The following is a 19,316-nucleotide window of genomic DNA, read 5'->3' as shown; positions in this document are numbered from 1 at the left end:
CACCAACTTACCCAACACGTTTGATCCCATTTGGCCGGACACACTTTCCTGGGTCATGCCCGGCCGCGGAAGATCAACACGTCGCAGCCCCACCTAGGCACAACAGAGAGGCCAGCACGCCGGTCTAAACCTAAGCGCACAGGGGTCTGGGCCCATCGCCCATAGCACACCTGCACGTTGCGAGGGCGGCTGGAAGCAGACCTAGCCTAGCAGGCGTTCCAGTCCAATCTGGCGCGCGCCGCTCCGTCGCTGACGTCTAATGTGCTTCGGCTGATACCACGACGCCGAGTGCCCATATCTTTCCCATGTAGTTGGTTAGTGCGTATAGGCTCATAGCCAACTCAGATCAAATACCAAGATCTCGTTAAGCGTGTTAAGTATCCGCAAACGCCGAATAGGGCCAGGCCCACCTCTCTCCTAGGCGGTCTCAACCTGCCCCATCGCTCCGCCACAAAGATCCATCCAGAGGGCCGTCGGGACAAAGGTCCTTTCAGCCCCCAATTCGTGAATCACTCGCGGGTACTCTTCGAGCTGACCCGACTTTAGTCTCCATCTGTATAGCATGTAAGTATGTATAATATATACCCGTGATCACCTCCCGAGTGATCACGGCCCTATAGTATAGCAAGGCACACTAACAAGAATGTAGGGCCAAAGGTGATAAACTAGCATCCTATACTAAGCATTTAGGATTGCGGGTAAGGTATCAATGACTGTAGCAGCAATGACAGGCTATGCATCAGAATAGGATTAACGGAAAGCAGTAACATGCTACACTACTCTAATGCAAGCAGTATAGAGTAGAATAGGCGATATCTGGTGATCAAGGGGGGGGGCTTGCCTGGTTGCTCTGGCAAGAGAGAGGGGTCGTCAACTCCGTAGTCGAACTGGGCAGCAGCAGCGTCGGTCTCGTAGTCTACCGGAGAGAAGAGGGGGAAGAAACAATGAATACAATGCAAACAAATGCATATCGATGCATGACATGACAAGTAACGATGCTAGGTGTGCCCAATCGCGGTAGTAGGTGATACCGACGAAGGGGGGAAACATCCGGGAAAGTATTCCCGGTGTTTCGCGTTTTCGGACAGATGAACCGGAGGGGGAAAGTTGCGTGTTTGGTATGTTAGAGGTGTGTGGTGGACGAACGGGCTGCGTATCCGGGTTCGTCTCGTCGTTCTGAGCAACTTTCATGTAGAAAGTATTTTCATTTGAGCTACGGTTTATTTTCTATTAATTTTAAAAGATTTAAATCATTTTCAGGATTTATTTAATTATTTTAATGCAACATTATCCAGAATAGTGATTGCTGACGTCAGCATGACGTCAGCATGATGTCAGCAGTCAACGTTGACCATTGATCTGGTCAACTTGACGTGTGGGTCCAGTGGGACCCACCTGTCATTCTCTGTTTAGTTTAATTACATATTAGTTAATTTGGTTAGTGATTAGGTTAATCTAATCAGGATTAATTAACTTAATTACTTAATTAATTAATTAATTAATATTTTAATTATTTTAGTTATTGTTTATTTATTTATTTAATATATTTATTTATTTTAATTCCTTTTTCTTTTTTTTCTTTTTTTTTAAATGTTCTGGGGTGGGGCCCCAAGGTCAGTGGCTCAGGGGGAGCCCTAACGGGCGAACGGGCACAGGTCCCGGGCGCACCCGAGCGGGCACTCGCCCGTAGGGCGGGACGAGGCCGCCGGGGCACCGACGGCGGGGCACGCCGGCGCGGCTAGCCGGGGCCATGGCGGGCGGAGGCGCGCGGGCGGCGCGGTGGCGCGGCCACGGGAGGAGGAGAGGGCGGACGAGGCGCGCCAAGGCACGGGGGTCAGGGTGCCCCGGCCGGAGCGGGACGCGAGTGGGAGAGGCCACGGCGGGCGCGGGTGGACGACGGCGGCAGCGCCCGCAGCAGACCAACACGAGGGGGCACGGGGCCAGCGGCGAGGCGCCGCAACAGGGGACGGGCGCGTGGGGTCGTGGGGGCCGAGAGAACGGCGCGGGCGGCGCGCCGGCGTGGAGTTGCGGGACGCGGCCGGTCGCGGTGAGCGCGTCGTGGGGGAAAGAGGAGGGGAGGCGAGGCTCACAGCGGGTCGTAGGGACTAGGCAGAGGGCTCGGGGAGGGTCGATGAGGTCCGTCGAGGGAGAGGACGAGGCGGCGGCCGTCCGGCGACGACGGCGAAGGCGCAGGGGATGGGCGCCGGCGTCGAGGCGCGTTGGAACGGCGCGGGTTCTGGCCCCTCCCCGATCCAGTCGAGTGGGGGGCACCTGGGAGGAGGCAGGGGGCGGCGTTCGTCGGGGTGGAGGGTTCCGGCGAGGGGCGTCGATGGGGGCGGGGCACGGTTGCCCCGATCCAGATCCAGCGGGGGAGTGGGGTGTGGGTGCGTGAGTGGGCTAGGGTTTTGCGGGGTGTGGGGATAAGGAGAGGGAGTGGGGGCCGGCTGGGCCGTGCGGGTGGGCCAGTTGGGCTGGCCTGGCTGTCAGCTGGGCCGGTTGGCCCAGTGGGGGTCCCTTTTCTTTTCTTTTGTTTTTTATTTTTATTTATTTTACCTTTTCTGTTTTAGTTTTGTTTCCTATTATTTTAGTTTTATTAAAATACACACGTAGCATCTAATTTAGTATTTCAACTTAGTCCATAGTCACAAAAAGTCTAATCCTCAAATAAATTAGTTTGACATTTTATTAATTACAAAAGGTATTTAAATAATTGTTTTCACTATTGTTTTAATTGTTTTAGGGCCTTTAAACATTTTATCAAAGTTTGGTTTCTCCACCATAATTACCTATGTATTATTTGGTTCACTCCGAACATTTAAATCTTAATATTTGAAAACTTTTATTGTTTGCTCGATTTTGAATTTGAAATTCGAACTAGGTTCCGAACTAACGCGAGTTTATCCACAGTAACCGAGGTGACGTGGCATCATTAGTGGGGATTACTGTAGCTTAATTACCCGGGCGTCACAATTCTCCTCCACTACAAGAAATCTCGTCCCGAGATTTAAGAGGGGAGTAAGGGGAAAGTTCTGGCTACGATATTCTAACGGATCTTCTCGAAGAAGTTAATTCCTTTCGTTGATGTCTTCAATCCTTTATTCCGATGCATCATGATAAACTTGTCATCATTTCTTCGGGAACTCCATCGTACTTACGAAAAGATAAGGGGCAGCTCACTACGACATAATGCTTTTGAGGGAAACAATCTGGGGTTAACCCATGAATTAGTATAAGATTATCTCTCGAGTTGAACATATGAAATACCTCGAGAGTAAGGTACGAAGGTACCATAATAGGCTCCAAGCGGATAGATAGTTGCTCGAAGCCTGAACCAGAGTGAGAAAGGGGTTCAGAGTAGCGAGAGTAAGTATTGCGTCTGATACCAGAATAGACCACTAGGACAGTGGCCCGTGGATTACATACGAGTCCACGCGCGAGGAATAACTTTGGGAATAGGGGGTGTACAGGACAGTCAGGTTTCGATCCTGTGGAACTGTGGGTTATGGGCCCACCATGTGGTTTTTTTTAATAGGAGCAGTGACATCTTTCACGGTCATGATAGCAAGGCATGTCAGAGAGTACCAAGTCAGTTATGTCGGCATCAACGTTGGTACCAAGGGCGAGGGACGAAAAGAACCACTTTCCTGCTCGTTGAACGAGGCGGACCAATAGGCAAGGTTCTCGTCCATCGGTGGCTACCGGAATGTCATCAACAATAGTAACAGGGTCTTACTGACAGAATTGCACACCGAGGAGTTTACATAAGCAGTAGAATATTGCTGCTTAGATCATATAGATCACAAGAAAGGTTCAAACAACCAATGGAAAGTAAAATATGATTATCATATTAAACAGAACAATGGAAAGGAAAATGTGTCTAAACACATATTTCAGGGATATATCCTTCCCAAGGACAAGCAGAGCATGATATCCGTGGCAGGATATAATGTAGACAACTCTTTAGGTAAGGGGGGAGGAATCTCATGATATTACCCATACAACGGTGTTAGGATAAATGATAAATAAAATTTAGCATCGTGCTTCAAATGTTCCTGTTGAAAATCGGAGTACCATTGACATGCTTCGAGATAGCATTGACATGGTCTTCAGGTGAAGATCAGACTTTGGAAACACGAAGGATCCATCAGGAATAACTTGTAGAATAAGTCTTACAATTTCCTCCATGGAAGAATGGTTGTCCTTGCAAAAGAAATTATAACGATAGGTCCTCCACCCAGGGGGGGGGTGCTAGGCATGACATCATGTTACCGGGTCACGTAGAGATCAATGTTACAACTCTTGGAGATATGTCCCAACCATCATATCTGACCGAGATTCAGATCCGGTTGGTGTCAGGATACCTCAGACTTAGGATACCTGAGAAGAAAAAGGTGCAACGCAAATTGATGAGATGACATTGTAAGATTCTCGGGGAAATGAACTATGAAGTGATTTCCGTTATCAAGAGTCCATCATTAACCCAAGGACAGGACAAGGAGGTGTCTGGTGAACTCAACGGCAATTCACCGAGATTCCCAAAAGATGGATGTCCACAATTAAGTGAACAAGGAGATAACATTTGTCAGGTGAAATGATATAAGGAAGTATGCTCGAGGAAAACATACACAATTAAACATTGGTTGAAAGGTGCGCCCGAAATATGGGTTGGGTTGCACGACCAATGTCAGAATGGTGATGCAATAATCAATAGCCTAAGAATGAACTTTCGACCATTAACTTCAAAGAGATAGGGTTGCTAGAAGGAAAGAATCCAAACCACACCGTTCACTTGTTGGAATTAACATAGGGACCAAGAAAGAATGGTGATGGTGAGAAGTATTTCTATGTCAAGAATTCTCAAGAGGTGGAACAAATCTCAGAACATTCTTGACATAAAGGACGGTAATACTCCAAGGTAAAGAAGAACAATTGCTGGATAGCAAGGAAACCAAGGTACAACACAAATTGTGAACAAGTTTGTGTTGGGGGGGGGGAGGCAAGAATGTTGCCGATGATAACTCAAATCATCGAGGGACAAGGATGGTATTTCTCATCATGAATTCAATTGATATCCTGGATGAGCTCAGAATGTTGATGATCACGACACCTTTGTCGCGAGAGTTCATGAAGATGTAATCGATCGGCGACGACATCAAGTCAAAGTAATGATAAAGTGAAAGGTTATTGGAACCATGGGTACGACACAAACTCGAAATCAAGCTTGATGTTCAAGGACAGATGGTATGACGAGGAAGATCGATTGCAAGATTAGCTCACCGTCGAATTTTGTGCTCTGAGGAGAAGGACCCGGTAGCACAGTTAAAATTTAGCATGATAATGATATAGCCGATCAGGCTAGGAATGATGTGATCGGGTACAAACTCGTACTTATAAAAGCTTACCGAAGGGTTGTTGAACCGTAGTGTGGACTCGGTTCAGTTATTGGTGTCTTTGAGTGTTTAGTAATTCAGAGCCCGTGAAAAATTGGAATCAGTGGGAACGTAGCACTTGATGAAGAACTCATAAGAAGTTATGCAGTTCCATGATAATCTCGAGATACCAGGGGGTAATACTCGACGACAGATCAAAATAGAGGTTGGACTGGGGTATTGCTCTGCAGAAGACAAGTGCTTAAACTTGCACGAGATTTGGTATTTAAAGGAGAACATGGTCGGAACCACGATTGAAAAAGGCCAGATCCCAGATATAAGATGAACTTATACCAAGGGAATAATTAATTTTAAAAGAAGCTTCGATGAGAAGATCTACATCGTGTCTATGGGCATGAACACAAAGTTCAAGGTCGACTCCCACTTCTTCAATGTATAACCTTCCATTCACTTCTCGCATTTGATAAAGGCATTAGTGTTGAAAGTTTTACCTGGTGAAATACCAGATGAGTATGACTCGTGAAAACTTCCGAGTTCACACATATTAAGGAAGGCATAGGTTCAACCCATCCGGGCATCTTACGAACATATACCACAAACTTCGGGGTAATTAATACAAGCTCGAAAGTAGAGCATTGTTGGTCAAGCAGAGGATACAATGTACCAAAGGCATTATGTATCAGGGGAAAGAGCTCACAAGGTGATTAATTATGAAGGACATAAAATCCAACAAAGGAACCGATGGTCCACAACGGAGCTGGTGTGGGTATCGGTACTCTATCAAAGGAAGAAGGAATGCAAGTGCACCGGATTATAGAAACAACTGACTAACTCAAAGCTTAAATGCTAAGGAATTATGATTTCCAAAACAAGGGATCAGAAGCAGACGTTCTGATCAAGGATGGATCAATTGAATATACCAGAGGCACAATCGACGACAGATAGTTTGGTCGAGAACCAGCTCATGTTCAAAATGACGTCTGAGCCGGAAAGATAAATTCTAGGATCTGTTTGAGGATTGCGAGCATTCGCAACAAATCGAATCAATGGACTCAAAATGATAATGACAATGGATGCCAACAAGATTACTAGACTTATGGGATTAACCATAATGCAAGTAATCAAGAATTTCGAGAGCAATAGGATGCTCAGGATTTACGGAAGATCGAATGGTTTTTGGAGGATTGGCGACATACATGAATCAATTGGGGATGAGCGAATATTCGGTAAGTGCGAGAAATGATCTGTAGGGGTATTCAAGTGACAAGAACAGCAAGGCAGTAAGCTCAAGGGATTATCGAAACCACGACGAGTTTTTCAGGGTACCTTGTAATAACAAGACCAACTGGGGATGATATAAGAATAACAACTGTAAGTAGTTACCCATAAGGGTTGACGGTGGAAGGGGAATTGCAAACGCGATGAACACAAGTTCTCGGGTTAACAGCGGAAAGTATCTTCAGGGTCTTCACGTGCAGCAGACGATCATCAGTAATAAGGGGCTCTCCGGGTGAAAGTGATAACGAGATCCTAATGTTAGATTTAGCAAAATTCATTTAACCCGAATAGAAGAGAGATCAGAGTCCCAGAGTAAAGGTCGAGGAGTAAAAGATCCTAGTACCACCCGATGGCGACGTGGGCCCGTAAGGCACACAGCCATGTTAGTAAAAGTTTTGCAATGACTAGACTCGACTTCGGCCAAGGAGTGTGGAAGGGGGATTCCTACAGGCAGTCGGCTCTGATACCAACTTGTGATGCCCCTGATTCAATCGTACACTAATCATGCACGCAAATGTGTACGATCAAGATCAGGGACTCACGGGAAGATATCACAACACAACTCTACAAATAAAATAAGTCATACAAGCATCATAATACAAGCCAGGGGCCTCGAGGGCTCGAATACAAGTGCTCGATCATAGACGAGTCAGCGGAAGCAACAATATCTGAGTACAGACATAAGTTAAACAAGTTTGCCTTAAGAAGGCTAGCACAAACTGGGATACAGATCGAAAGAGGCGCAGGCCTCCTGCCTGGGATCCTCCTAACTACTCCTGGTCGTCGTCAGCGGGCTGCACGTAGTAGTAGGCACCTCCGGTGTAGTAGGGTCGTCGTCGACGGTGGCGTCTGGCTCCTGGACTCCAGCATCTGGTTGCGACAACCAGAAAGAAAGGAAAGGGGAAAAGGGGGGAGAAAGCAACCGTGAGTACTCATCCAAAGTACTCGCAAGCAAGGATCTACACTACATATGCATGGGTATATGTGTAAAGAGGCCATATCGGTGGACTGAACTGCAGAATGCCAGAATAAGAGGGGGATAGCTAATCCTGTCGAAGACTACGCTTCTGGCAGCCTCCGTCTTGCAGCATGTAGAAGAGAGTAGATTGAAGTCCTCCAAGTAGTATCTCCAAGTAGCATCTCCAAGAGCATCGCATAGCATAATCCTACCCGGCGATCCTCCCCTCGTCGCCCTGTGGAAAAGCGATCACCGGGTTGTCTGTGGAACTTGGAAGGGTGTGTTTTATTAAGTATCCGGTTCTAGTTGTCATAAGGTCAAGGTACAACTCCAAGTCGTCCTGTTACCGAAGATCACAGCTATTCGAATAGATTAACTTCCCTGCAGGGGTGCACCAACTTACCCAACACGTTTGATCCCATTTGGCCGGACACACTTTCCTGGGTCATGCCCGGCCGCGGAAGATCAACACGTCGCAGCCCCACCTAGGCACAACAGAGAGGCCAGCACGCCGGTCTAAACCTAAGCGCACAGGGGTCTGGGCCCATCGCCCATAGCACACCTGCACGTTGCGAGGGAGGCCGGAAGCAGACCTAGCCTAGCAGGCGTTCCAGTCCAATCCGGCGCGCGCCGCTCCGTCGCTGACGTCTAATGTGCTTCGGCTGATACCACGACGCCGAGTGCCCATATCTTTCCCATGTAGTTGGTTAGTGCGTATAGGCTCGTAGCCAACTCAGATCAAATACCAAGATCTCGTTAAGCGTGTTAAGTATCCGCGAACGCCGAATAGGGCCAGGCCCACCTCTCTCCTAGGCGGTCTTAACCTGCCCCGTCGCTCCGCCACAAAGATCCATCCAGAGGGCCGTCGGGACAAAGGTCCTTTCAGCCCCCAATCCGTGAATCACTCGCGGGTACTCTTCGAGCTGACCCGACTTTAGTCTCCATCTGTATAGCATGTAAGTATGTATATTGCTATAAGTATGTATAATATATACCCGTGATCACCTCCCGAGTGATCACGGCCCTATAGTATAGCAAGGCACACTGACAAGAATGTAGGGCCAAAGGTGATAAACTAGCATCCTATACTAAGCATTTAGGATTGCGGGTAAGGTATCAATGACTGTAGCAGCAATGACAGGCTATGCATCAGAATAGGATTAACGGAAAGCAGTAACATGCTACACTACTCTAATGCAAGCAGTATAGAGTAGAATAGGCGATATCTGGTGATCAAGGGGGGGGGCTTGCCTGGTTGCTCTGGCAAGAGAGAGGGGTCGTCAACTCCATAGTCGAACTGGGCAGCAGCAGCGTCGGTCTCGTAGTCTACCGGAGAGAAGAGGGGGAAGAAACAATGAATACAATGCAAACAAATGCATATCGATGCATGACACAAGTAACGATGCTAGGTGTGCCCAATCGCGGTAGTAGGTGATACCGACGAAGGGGGGAAACATCCGGGAAAGTATTCCCGGTGTTTCGCGTTTTCGGACAGATGAACCGGAGGGGGAAAGTTGCGTGTTTGGTATGTTAGAGGTGTGTGGTGGATGAACGGGCTGCGTATCCGGGTTCGTTTTGTCGTTCTGAGCAACTTTCATGTAGAAAGTATTTTCATCTGAGCTACGGTTTATTTTCTATTAATTTTAAAAGATTTAAATCATTTTCAGGATTTATTTAATTATTTTAATGCAACATTATCCAGAATAGTGATTGCTGATGTCAGCATGACGTCAGCATGATGTCAGCAGTCAACGTTGACCATTGACCTGGTCAACCTGACGTGTGGGTCTAGTGGGACCCACCTGTCATTCTCTGTTTAGTTTAATTACAGATTAGTTAATTTAGTTACTGATTAGGTTAATCTAATCAGGATTAATTAATATAATTAATTAATTAATTAATTAATTAATATTTTAATTATTTTAGTTATTGTTTATTTATTTATTTAATATATATATATATTTATTTATTTTAATTCCTTTTTCTTTTCTTTTTTTTAAACGTTCTGGGGTGGGGCCCCAAGGTCAGTGGCTCAGGGGGAGCCCTAACGGGCGAACGGGCACCGGTCCCGGGCGCACCCGAGCGGGCACTCGCCCGTAGGGCGGGACGAGGCCGTCGGGGCACGCCGGCGCGGCTAGCCGGGGCCATGGCGGGCGGAGGCGCGCGGGCGGCGCGGTGGCGCGGCCACGGGAGGAGGAGAGGGCGGACGAGGCGCGCCAAGGCACGGGGGTCAGGGTGCCTCGGCCGGAGCGGGACGCGAGTGGGAGAGGCCACGGCGGGCGCGGGTGGACGACGGCGGCAGCGCCCGCAGCAGACCAACACGAGGGGGCACGGGGCCAGCGGCGAGGCGCCGCAACAGGGGACGGGCGCGTGGGGTCGTGGGGGCCGAGAGCACGGCGCGGGCGGCGCGCCGGCGTGGAGTTGCGGGACGCGGCCGGTCGCGGTGAGCGCGTCGTGGGGGGAAAGAGGAGGGGAGGCGAGGCTCACGGCGGGTCGTAGGGACTAGGCAGAGGGCTCGGGGAGGGTCGATGAGGTCCGTCGAGGGAGAGGACGAGGCGGCGGCCGTCCGGCGACGACGGCGAAGGCGCAGGAGATGGGCGCCGGCGTCGAGGCGCGTTGGAACGGCGCGGGTTCTGGCCCCTCCCCGATCCAGTCGAGTGGGGGGGGGCACCTGGGAGGAGGCAGGGGGCGGCGTTCGTCGGGGTGGAGGGTTCCGGCGAGGGGTGTCGATGGGGGCGGGGCACGGTTGCCCCGATCCAGATCCAGCGGGGGAGTGGGGTGTGGGTGCGTGAGTGGGCTAGGGTTTTACGGGGTGTGGGGATAAGGAGAGGGAGTGGGGGCCGGCTGGGCCGTGCGGGTGGGCCAGTTGGGCTGGCCTGGCTGTCAGCTGGGCCGGTTGGCCCAGTGGGGGTCCCTTTTCTTTTCTTTTGTTTTTTACTTTTATTTATTTTACCTTTTCTGTTTTAGTTTTGTTTCCTATTATTTTAGTTTTATTAAAATACACACGTAGCATCTAATTTAGTATTTCAACTTAGTCCATAGTCACAAAAAGTCTAATCCTCAAATAAATTAGTTTGACATTTCATTAATTACAAAAGGTATTTAAATAATTGTTTTCACTATTGTTTTAATTGTTTTAGGGCCTTTAAACATTTCATCAAAGTTTGGTTTCTCCGCCATAATTACCTATGTATTATTTGGTTCACTCCGAACATTTAAATCTTAATATTTGAAAACTTTTATTGTTTGCTCGATTTTGAATTTGAAATTCGAACTAGGTTCCGAACTAACGCGAGTTTATCCACAGTAACCGAGGTGACGTGGCATCATTAGTGGGGATTACTGTAGCTTAATTACCCGGGCGTCACAATACTAGTTTCACATTTTTATTGTGCAAGACACTAACCTACTCATCTACTACTACGACATTTATGAAAACCTATGAAAACATGCATATAGCAGGATCATTTAGCAATTCATTTCCATTTAGACCTAGAACTTGAAGAAATGTTAGAACTTGAAGAAAACCCCCAAAACCTAGGGAGGAGGGACAACGGCTGGAGGAGAGAGGAGGGTCGGCGCCTGCAGGAGGGAGGAGGGGCAGCAACGGCTGGAGGAGAGAGGAGGGCCGACATCTACAGGAAGGAGGAGGGGCAGCAGCGATTGGAGGAGGGAGGAGGGGCAGCAACGACTGGAGGAGGGAGGAGGGGCGGCCGGCGGCTCGAGGAGGGAGGAGGTGCAGCGGCTAGCTAGAGGAGGGAGGATGGGCGAAGGATGGAGGAGGCTTACCGAACAGGACGGCGGTGTGGCGACGGCAGGCAGGAGGTGAGGAAGGTAGAGAGAGTGGAGAGGAGAGTGAGCAACGGATGCCGTTAGAGAGGATAAGGCTGCTTAGCAGCAGCACGGGCCAGAACCCAACGCTACTGCTAAACCCGTTAGTTGTAGCGCGGGTTCCCGGCCAGCGCTGCTGCTAAATGGGGACGGGTAGGCTGGGCCCAAGCTGGCCACAGTAGAAGCGCTAATGTTAAGCTAAGCGCTACTGCTAATGGGATTAGCAGTAGCGTTGGGCTGTGACCCGTGCTGCTACCGTGGCCAGCCCGTGGGGACATGGCGGGGCCTGCATAGTAGTAGCGTTGGTCTGTCAGGCCAGCGCCACTGCTAATTCGCACCTACAACACAGGTTCAGTGCCCGCTCTACTGCTAAATAGCAGTAGCGATGTCCATTAAGTCCACACTACTGTCCACACTACTGTTAATCCTCTACCTATATAAGGTATTTCCTAGTAGTGATGGTTGAATTTTGCACATAAAAGGATAGCCCGGTGCACGTAGCTCCCACTTACGCAGGGTCCGGGGAAGGGTTCAACCGCTTTGGGTTTATAGTGTGCAGTCTTTCCCTGCATTTCTGCAGGAGGCTGTTTTCAGGACTCGAACCCGTGACCTCATGGTCACAAGGCAACAACTTTACCGATGCGCCAAGGCTCCCCATCTTAAAGGGCAGCCCGGTGCATGTAGCTCCCGCTTGCTCAGGGTCCGGGAAAGGGTCCGACCACTTAACAATTTGAATTCAAAACTTACCATGTGAATTCAAAGAAACCACACACCAAGAAGTGCATGCATCACCGAATGAAACCATTTGAATTCAAAATCTGAACGATGATTTCATCATTTAGCTGTATAATTTTCAGATAGCCGAGTCTTCGGCGTGTTCAAAGTCCACGCGGAGCATGTTGTGGTAGCTGAAGCTCTTCAGCGCTCTTCTCCAGCATCTCGAGCACTCTGGTCATGGAAGGCCGGTCCGAAGGGGAGATTTGCACGCACCACAGCCCGACCACCACCATCTTCCTCACCAACTCGGTCGCCTCGCCATCATCGATCGCGCAAGCGCTTGCGCAGAACTGATCTAAGCCTTCGTATAAACACTGGGGGAAATACTTGCTGCTGCTGCTGCTTGTCCCTGAACCAGCAAAATCATCATCATCGATGTTCCTCCTAGCCCCAGATATCTCAAGAATCATCATGCCGTAGCTGTAGACATCGGACTTGCTGGTGACTGCCCCTACTCCCCTGGAGAACACCTCAGGCGCGATGTACCCAATCGTCCCCCGAGCTCCGGCGATGGACACTGCGATGGTGCTCTCTTTTTGGGAGCACAGCTTGGCCAGTCCAAAGTCAGAGATCTTAGGCCGGAGGTCCTGGTCCAGGAGGATGTTGTGAGGCTTGATGTCAAAATGCACAATATGCGCGTTGCAACCTCGGTGCAGGTACTCGAGGCCTCGCGCGATGCCGACAGCAATGTCGAACAGCGTCTCCCAGCCAAGTGAGTTGTGCTCAGTGCCTCTCCCAGAAGTGTATCTTTCAAGGGAGCCATTCGGCATGAACTCATAGATGAGTCCCCTTTTCGATCTACCCTGCAAGCAGAATCCCAGCAGTGTGACGACGTTGACATGGGAGGTTCTGCTGATGCTGGCGACCTCAGTCATGAAATCCTCGCCATTGACGTCCCTGTTGTCCTTGAGCATCTTCACGGCAATCTCGCGGCCATCCAGGAGGCTGCCTTTGTAGACCACACCGTTACCGCCATGGCCAAGTTTGTGGGAGAAAGATTTCGTCATCCGTTTCACTTGCGAGTAGCTGTACCTCCTCGGATGTTGCCGACGCAGGAAGGATTCGATCGCCGGTGTGTCCCTCTTCCAGGGCATGGGAGGAAGTGAGCCATGAAACTTCTTGTTGTAATACAGAAATGCTCCCAGAAGAAAGAGGCACAGCAGCGCCAATGCACTCAGGGTCCCCGCAAGTATGTATGTTCTAGCCTTCTTCCTCCCTGAGGGAGTCCCTGGTTCAGACGCCGGAAGAGGAGGTAGCAGGGGTGCCATGGACGGTGGCATGCTGGGCATGAAGGCCATGAACTCGTAGCGCAGGTAGCAGTTGGGCCCGTTTAGACGGACACCGTCCATGTCGGCGCAGCATCCGGCGAGCCAGACCATGTGCGACGCCAAGCACCGGCTGCACTCCTCGGGGGACAGGTCCTCCGTGCATTGTGCCAGCCCATGCAGCGTCATGTTTGGTGTGACCTCCTCGGCGTCAAAGGCAAACCGGAGCGCCGAGGCCGCCGCGGCAGGGAGCATCCGCCCGGCCAGCCTCTGACGCGCCGTACCCAGGCTCACTGGATCGGAGAAGTTGTGGGGGTTGGGCACGTCGAACCGCCGCGCCGGTGACGTGTCCGCGCTGCCGAAGAAGGGGGCGTCATCGTAGCGCACGAGGCAGTGCCCGTACCAGAGGACAATATCCCTGCGGCCTGCGCACCGGGTCCCGGGCAACTCAGCTGCCGCGCCAGCGAGACAAGAAGAGCAGTCGGACCGCTCCGCGTCTGCGAAGCACATGGCAAGTCCAAAGACCGTGTCCGCCGTGTCGCTGGCGCCCGTGGTGAAAGTGGAGTTCAGGAAGCTGGCGTCCGTGGCGGCCATGTGTTGGAGAGAGGCCTGGAGCCGGAGGAGGTTGGCTTCGAAGCCGGCGCTACGGTTTGAGGTGGCTGCAGTAGAGGTGGAGCAGTCAGGGCAGGCGTACCGGCCATTGGCCTTTGTCCCGCAGATGTTGGGGAGCTGGGAGAACACTTGTGGGAGGAAGACGACGACGGTGAAGAGGAGGAGGCGCCGATGAGGCGAAGCCATGGTACTGCAACTGCAGAGGATGGCATCCACGTCAGAACTGATGAATCTTGCTTCAAGACTGTAATGCAATGCAAAGTATTCATGCAAGGAGAATTGCCAAGGGAAAAAATTGGGGATTAGTAGCAGGGAGTCAAGATGAAGTCTTCCCCGCTGGAGAGACTAAGACAGGCACCGGCCGGCAAGAAGCAAGTTGCATGGTGGAGCAAGCTGTACTGAGTGCATCAGCCAACGCCACACAAATCCATTTGTCTCTACAGCAGCAGGTCAAAAAAGACAGCCGACCACGTAGCAAAGGTCCTGTCTACTACTATTCCACCACAAAACCGATCTATACGGCATCTTATTAATAATATCTCTCTCTCTCCACATATGCTAGGTGTATAATTAAAAGTTGGAAGGGAAAAAAATTAGGAGCTGCATGGTGGTTGCAGTGATAGTCTCTGAAGCTTCAATAAGTGCAAACACAGATGTACATCGCACTTAAACTTAGCTAGTGAACTGACATTGTAGACCCAAGTAAGAATGAGAACTGAAATAACGGCACTTCTGAAGTCCTGGGATATTTTCAGTTCTATTGATATGAATAGTAACTAATGAATGTGATTATAAGATGATGTAACATAGTAAAATACAATTTGCCTTAGCTCCGTCACTAGGAAACAAATAAGATGCAGGGGAAATAATTTTATCACAACAGCAAATTCCAAGGAGAAAAGCCAGCTACATACCTGGTCCAAAGTGCAAGTAGAGCTATGCCCTAAAGGCCTAAACTAATAGAACATAGAAGGAACCCAGCCATAGCACATTTCTCATGGTCAACGTGCAGATGGGGAAGATCTTTAGTGCAGGTAGAGTTACAAAGAAACCTCTCCTGAAACTCGCAAAATGCCACCCTGTAACTTTGTATAAGTTTTCTTTTCGAGGTACAACTTTGTATAAGTTATGACACAGAACTGATGTCATGTCAAGTTGTTTATGCAAAAGAAAAGTACATATTAGTAATGCAGCAAACAAAGGGAGTTCATTTTTGATAGTTAGCAGTCCATCACAACCCACACTGGAACCTGGGCCAAAAAATATACACAAATCCTCAGGAATCTGGTGCAGGGAAGCAGTGCAGAGTGAAGTGAAAGATAACTGAGAAGATAACACTGTTATCTTTCATACTGCAGGAACCATACTAATTTTTCCAGGTTCTCATTTCTCAGTAGGGACATTCTTCTAGTGTATAGTGTAGTCCTAAAAGAAGAGGTGACAGATGCAAAACAAGTCAGCCAACTAAAAAGGGAAATGGAGTGCCAAAGCTAGATTTGTTTCTTCAAATGTCGATAAACTACTGACAAGCCAATCGCTTAATCAAAGTTTTGCTACTCCATAATGACTCACACAAAAAGATGTTAACACCAAATCAAAGTTCTCAACTAATGCAACTAGCCTCATTCATTGTGCTACTTTGTAAGAACTTATATTTGAAGTCCTCGACAATATTGCAACTTATAGAAAAATGGCCAACAGACTTCATATCTGATAAAGGGTTATTTCTTTTGATTATATAACAAACAGTAGGATGGATATTTCCCACAAGACAGAAGAATAGGATAGGTATGCAACACAATAGATCGAACATGACACAGAAATAAAGATGAACGGGTTCCTCTACCTTGTAAGGTAGTGCAACCGCATCAACTTCTAATAGTTATTTCCATCTTCAATTAATAATTTTATATCTTCATGAAGACCAATAGTTTCATGGGATGCAATTCCAGTGGCGTAATAGGCTTTTTACAAACCTTTGATAGGCATCAGGGCACAAACTCAGCCCTCCAGACAAAAGCTTGCCAGTATGGAAAATCAGAACGAGATTTTCCCCCATTATATATTGCTTACCATTTTGAAACCATGAAGGCCAACCTTGAATTTGTGTACACCCCTCCTGACAAGGACTAAATTTAAGCAAGACCAGTGGAGAACCAGTTGTTCCACAATGAACACGATCATGTTTCTTCATCTCTGAATGATTTATGTACATACATGAAGTGCTCCATATCAAAGTCATCACCTTTGTGTTTTGCAACTCTGTGCTGGCTCAGTCAGCATCCAAGCTTGTCTTGTAGAACAACATCACAGTGAACTCTGACAGTAACAGACAATCACAGATTTCCAGTCACTTTCGAATTCTCAAAATTGAGCTGTTTTCTTTTTGGCTGACCTGTGCTGTTTTGGAAAAGACCACATCTTCTGTCGTACGAGACTAATACAACTAGCACCATATATGAGCAAAATTAACTTGTTTATTCACTGTGAAAGCTACCAGTAGTCTTTGCAAGAGCACTCACCATTTACAAAGTGATGGTAACGGTTAACATCTCTTATGATGATTTCCCGCTGCACGATCTTTGAAATCAGCTTGATAACAACATGACAGTCCTCGCAAACTCGAAGATTCTTAGTCACAAGAAGCTTTGTCCCAGGAGGTGTACTAATGAGCCCAAACGCAATGGCCAACCTCTCACTGTGGCTTCTCACCATATTCCTCTTTTCATCATCACCCACATTGTGGAAAACTGGCATTGTGTCAGGCACATAACCAGCATCACTCATGAGACCTTCCAATCTCTCTAACTCTTCATATATTTCATCTGATCTAGGATGAGATGCATCCCCAACTAGAAATCCATGAGTTTTCCCTTTCAACTCAATCCAACTGCAAGCGAGGATTTTTTTCAGGCCTCTGTTGGTCATTAGCTTTCTCACCCTTGCAGCCTTTTCCCATTTCCCAGACTGAGCATAGATATTTGATAGATGCACATAATTACCAGCATCTTCAGGCTCAAGCTCAATCAACTTCTGCAGGGCCAGCTCACCTAGTTCAACATTTTTGTGGATCTTACAACCATTGAGAAGCGCACCCCATATCCCTGAATCCGGTTTGATAGGCATCCCCTTGATGAGATCATATGCTTCCTCAAACCTACCAGTGTGACCAAGAACATCTACAAGGCAAGTGTAATGCTGCACCGTTGGATTGATGGAGTACACATCCACCATCAGATCAAAGAATTCTTTTGCTTCTTCTACCATCCCTCCATGGTTGCAGGCAGATAAAACCCCAACAAAAGTGATGTTGTCAGGAGATACTTGAGCATCTCCCCTCATTTTGTTAAACAGTGCAAGCGCTTCGTCAGCATGGCCATGCATCCCGTATCCACATATCATGGCATTCCAAGAAACGAGTTCCGTCTTCATAAGTTGCTCAAAGAGAATGCGAGCCACCTGAACCCACCCACTCTTGGCATACATGTCCACAAGGGAAGTTTTCAGCTTATCCTCCCGCCCAAATCCCCTCCTCCACCCAAATCCATGCAGCTCTCTCCCTCTAGGCAGAGCAGCGGCGTCAGCCGCCGCTGATATTGTACTCACCAGAGTAGCAATTGTGGGCCCAATACCATTGGCAGCCATGTCGCGGCACAGTGAAAGCGCCTCCATGGGCCACCCATTCTGCCCATATGCAGCAATCATCGAATTCCACACCACAGCATCTCTCACAGCAATCCCATCAAACACCGCTCGAGCATTGTCCACACACCCGCACTTGGCATACATGTCAACAATACCTGCGCACACAAACACGTCCTGGCCCCACCGCGTGCCCGAGACGCGCTCGTGCACCTCCCTCCCGGTCTCCATGTCCAGGAGCGCCGCGCATGCCTTGAGCACCAGCGGGTATGTGAAGTTATCCGGCTCCACACCATGCTCCGCCATCCCACGGTAGAGCTGCACCGCGGCCTCGCGAGGCCCCTCCCGCGCGTAGGCCCTGATCAGCACGTTCCACAGGAACACGTTCCGCTTGGGCATTCCGTCGAACAGGCGGCGCGCGTGCCCAACATGGCCGCAGGCAGCATACAGATCAACTAGCTTGGTGAACAAGACCGTGTCAGGGCCGAGGCCCGAGACGAGGAGCCTGCCATGGAGCTGCCTGCCGGCGCGCAGAGAACCAGCGGCGACGCAGGATTGGAGGATGGAGGTGTAGTGGTGGTAGGTATGAGGGGAAGAAGCGAGGTGGGAGTTGGTGCTTGGAGATGGTGGTGATGCTGCAATGGCGGTGGTGGGTGGGAGGGTTGTAGCCCTGCCGAGCGAAGAGGAGAGGAGATGACGGAGACGGCGGCGGTGTCCGGCGGGTGACGGCGCGTTTCTTGATTTTGAAAGGATGGAGGGAAGCATCGTGTGGCCACGGAGGCGGTTAACTGGGCGTCCCTATGTCTCGCTTGTTGCGAGGCAGAGGGAAGCTCTAGCGTCGGGGAGCTCCAGATGGACCGGCCCAGCCGCGCGGGAGGCTACGGCCTCGTTTCCTTGTTTATTTTTTCATGTTTTTTGATTTCGTTCTTTACTTCCATTTATACTTCCAAATATTCTTCCCATCAAAAAATAATAATTCCAAATATTCTAAATAAATACTATATTACAAAATCACTTTACATAAATATTCACAAAAAAATTTAACCAATTTTTTGACAAATATTGAATGTGTATAGAGAAAATGTTCACATGTGTATGAAAAATGTATACAAAAAATATACAGGGCGTGTTTGGTTGCCTGCATGAGGCCCAACCAGGCCCGCCCGGGAAGAATCCGGCCTGTTTGGTTGCCTGCTTTTACTGTTCGGCCCGCATGGAACGAACTTTAAAGCACTCTTGGGTCTGGCTCCTTCGGAACGCCCGAATCGGCAGTTTCTCCAGGGCAGGCCCGATCGGTGCATGTGGGCGTTGGCGGCTGCAATCGCGCAGTCACGCTCGAGAAGCCGCATTGCTTCCCGAAGCGTCGGCAATTATTAGCCTCACCGCCCCCTCTCCCCACTCTCCCAACTCTCACCGGCGGCGGTGGATCGAAGAAGAGCAAGAAAACCACCAGACTCCATCACCGGCAAACGGATCATCACCTAGCCAGCGGCAATGGCAGTAAGCACTTCTCTGTTTGTCATGCACTACTTTTTCGTGTTTGATCCTGCGGTAGATTCATCC

At 49.2% G+C, this 19,316-nt stretch overlaps 2 protein-coding genes across 2 annotated transcripts; both read right to left on the bottom strand.

The window, feature by feature from the left end:
* Positions 1-12,201: 12,201 nt before the first annotated feature.
* Positions 12,202-14,537, bottom strand: LOC123160654 (protein SUPPRESSOR OF NPR1-1 CONSTITUTIVE 4). Its single transcript, XM_044578481.1, has one exon. It carries the CDS (start codon positions 14,295-14,297, stop codon positions 12,336-12,338), a length of 1,962 nt encoding a protein of 653 aa, XP_044434416.1. The 5' UTR covers positions 14,298-14,537; the 3' UTR covers positions 12,202-12,335.
* Positions 14,538-16,145: 1,608 nt separating this feature from the next.
* LOC123160652 (pentatricopeptide repeat-containing protein At1g08070, chloroplastic) lies at positions 16,146-18,556 on the bottom strand. The gene has a single exon (XM_044578480.1). The coding sequence runs from the start codon at positions 18,516-18,518 to the stop codon at positions 16,605-16,607; it is 1,914 nt and encodes a 637-aa protein (XP_044434415.1). The 5' UTR covers positions 18,519-18,556; the 3' UTR covers positions 16,146-16,604.
* Positions 18,557-19,316: the final 760 nt, after the last annotated feature.

The sequence above is a fragment of the Triticum aestivum genome, chromosome 7B (assembly GCF_018294505.1).
Source record: "Triticum aestivum cultivar Chinese Spring chromosome 7B, IWGSC CS RefSeq v2.1, whole genome shotgun sequence".
Taxonomy (NCBI): domain Eukaryota; kingdom Viridiplantae; phylum Streptophyta; class Magnoliopsida; order Poales; family Poaceae; genus Triticum; species Triticum aestivum.
The sequence above is the reverse complement of the archived record's forward strand: the minus strand, read 5'-3'. Positions and strand labels throughout refer to the sequence as shown.

Bases quoted from the DNA above. Each gene is read 5' to 3' on its own strand.
- LOC123160652 (XM_044578480.1), bottom strand. From the start codon at position 18,518: ATGCTTCCCTCCATCCTTTCAAAATCAAGAAACGCGCCGTCACCCGCC.
- LOC123160654 (XM_044578481.1), bottom strand. From the start codon at position 14,297: ATGGCTTCGCCTCATCGGCGCCTCCTCCTCTTCACCGTCGTCGTCTTC.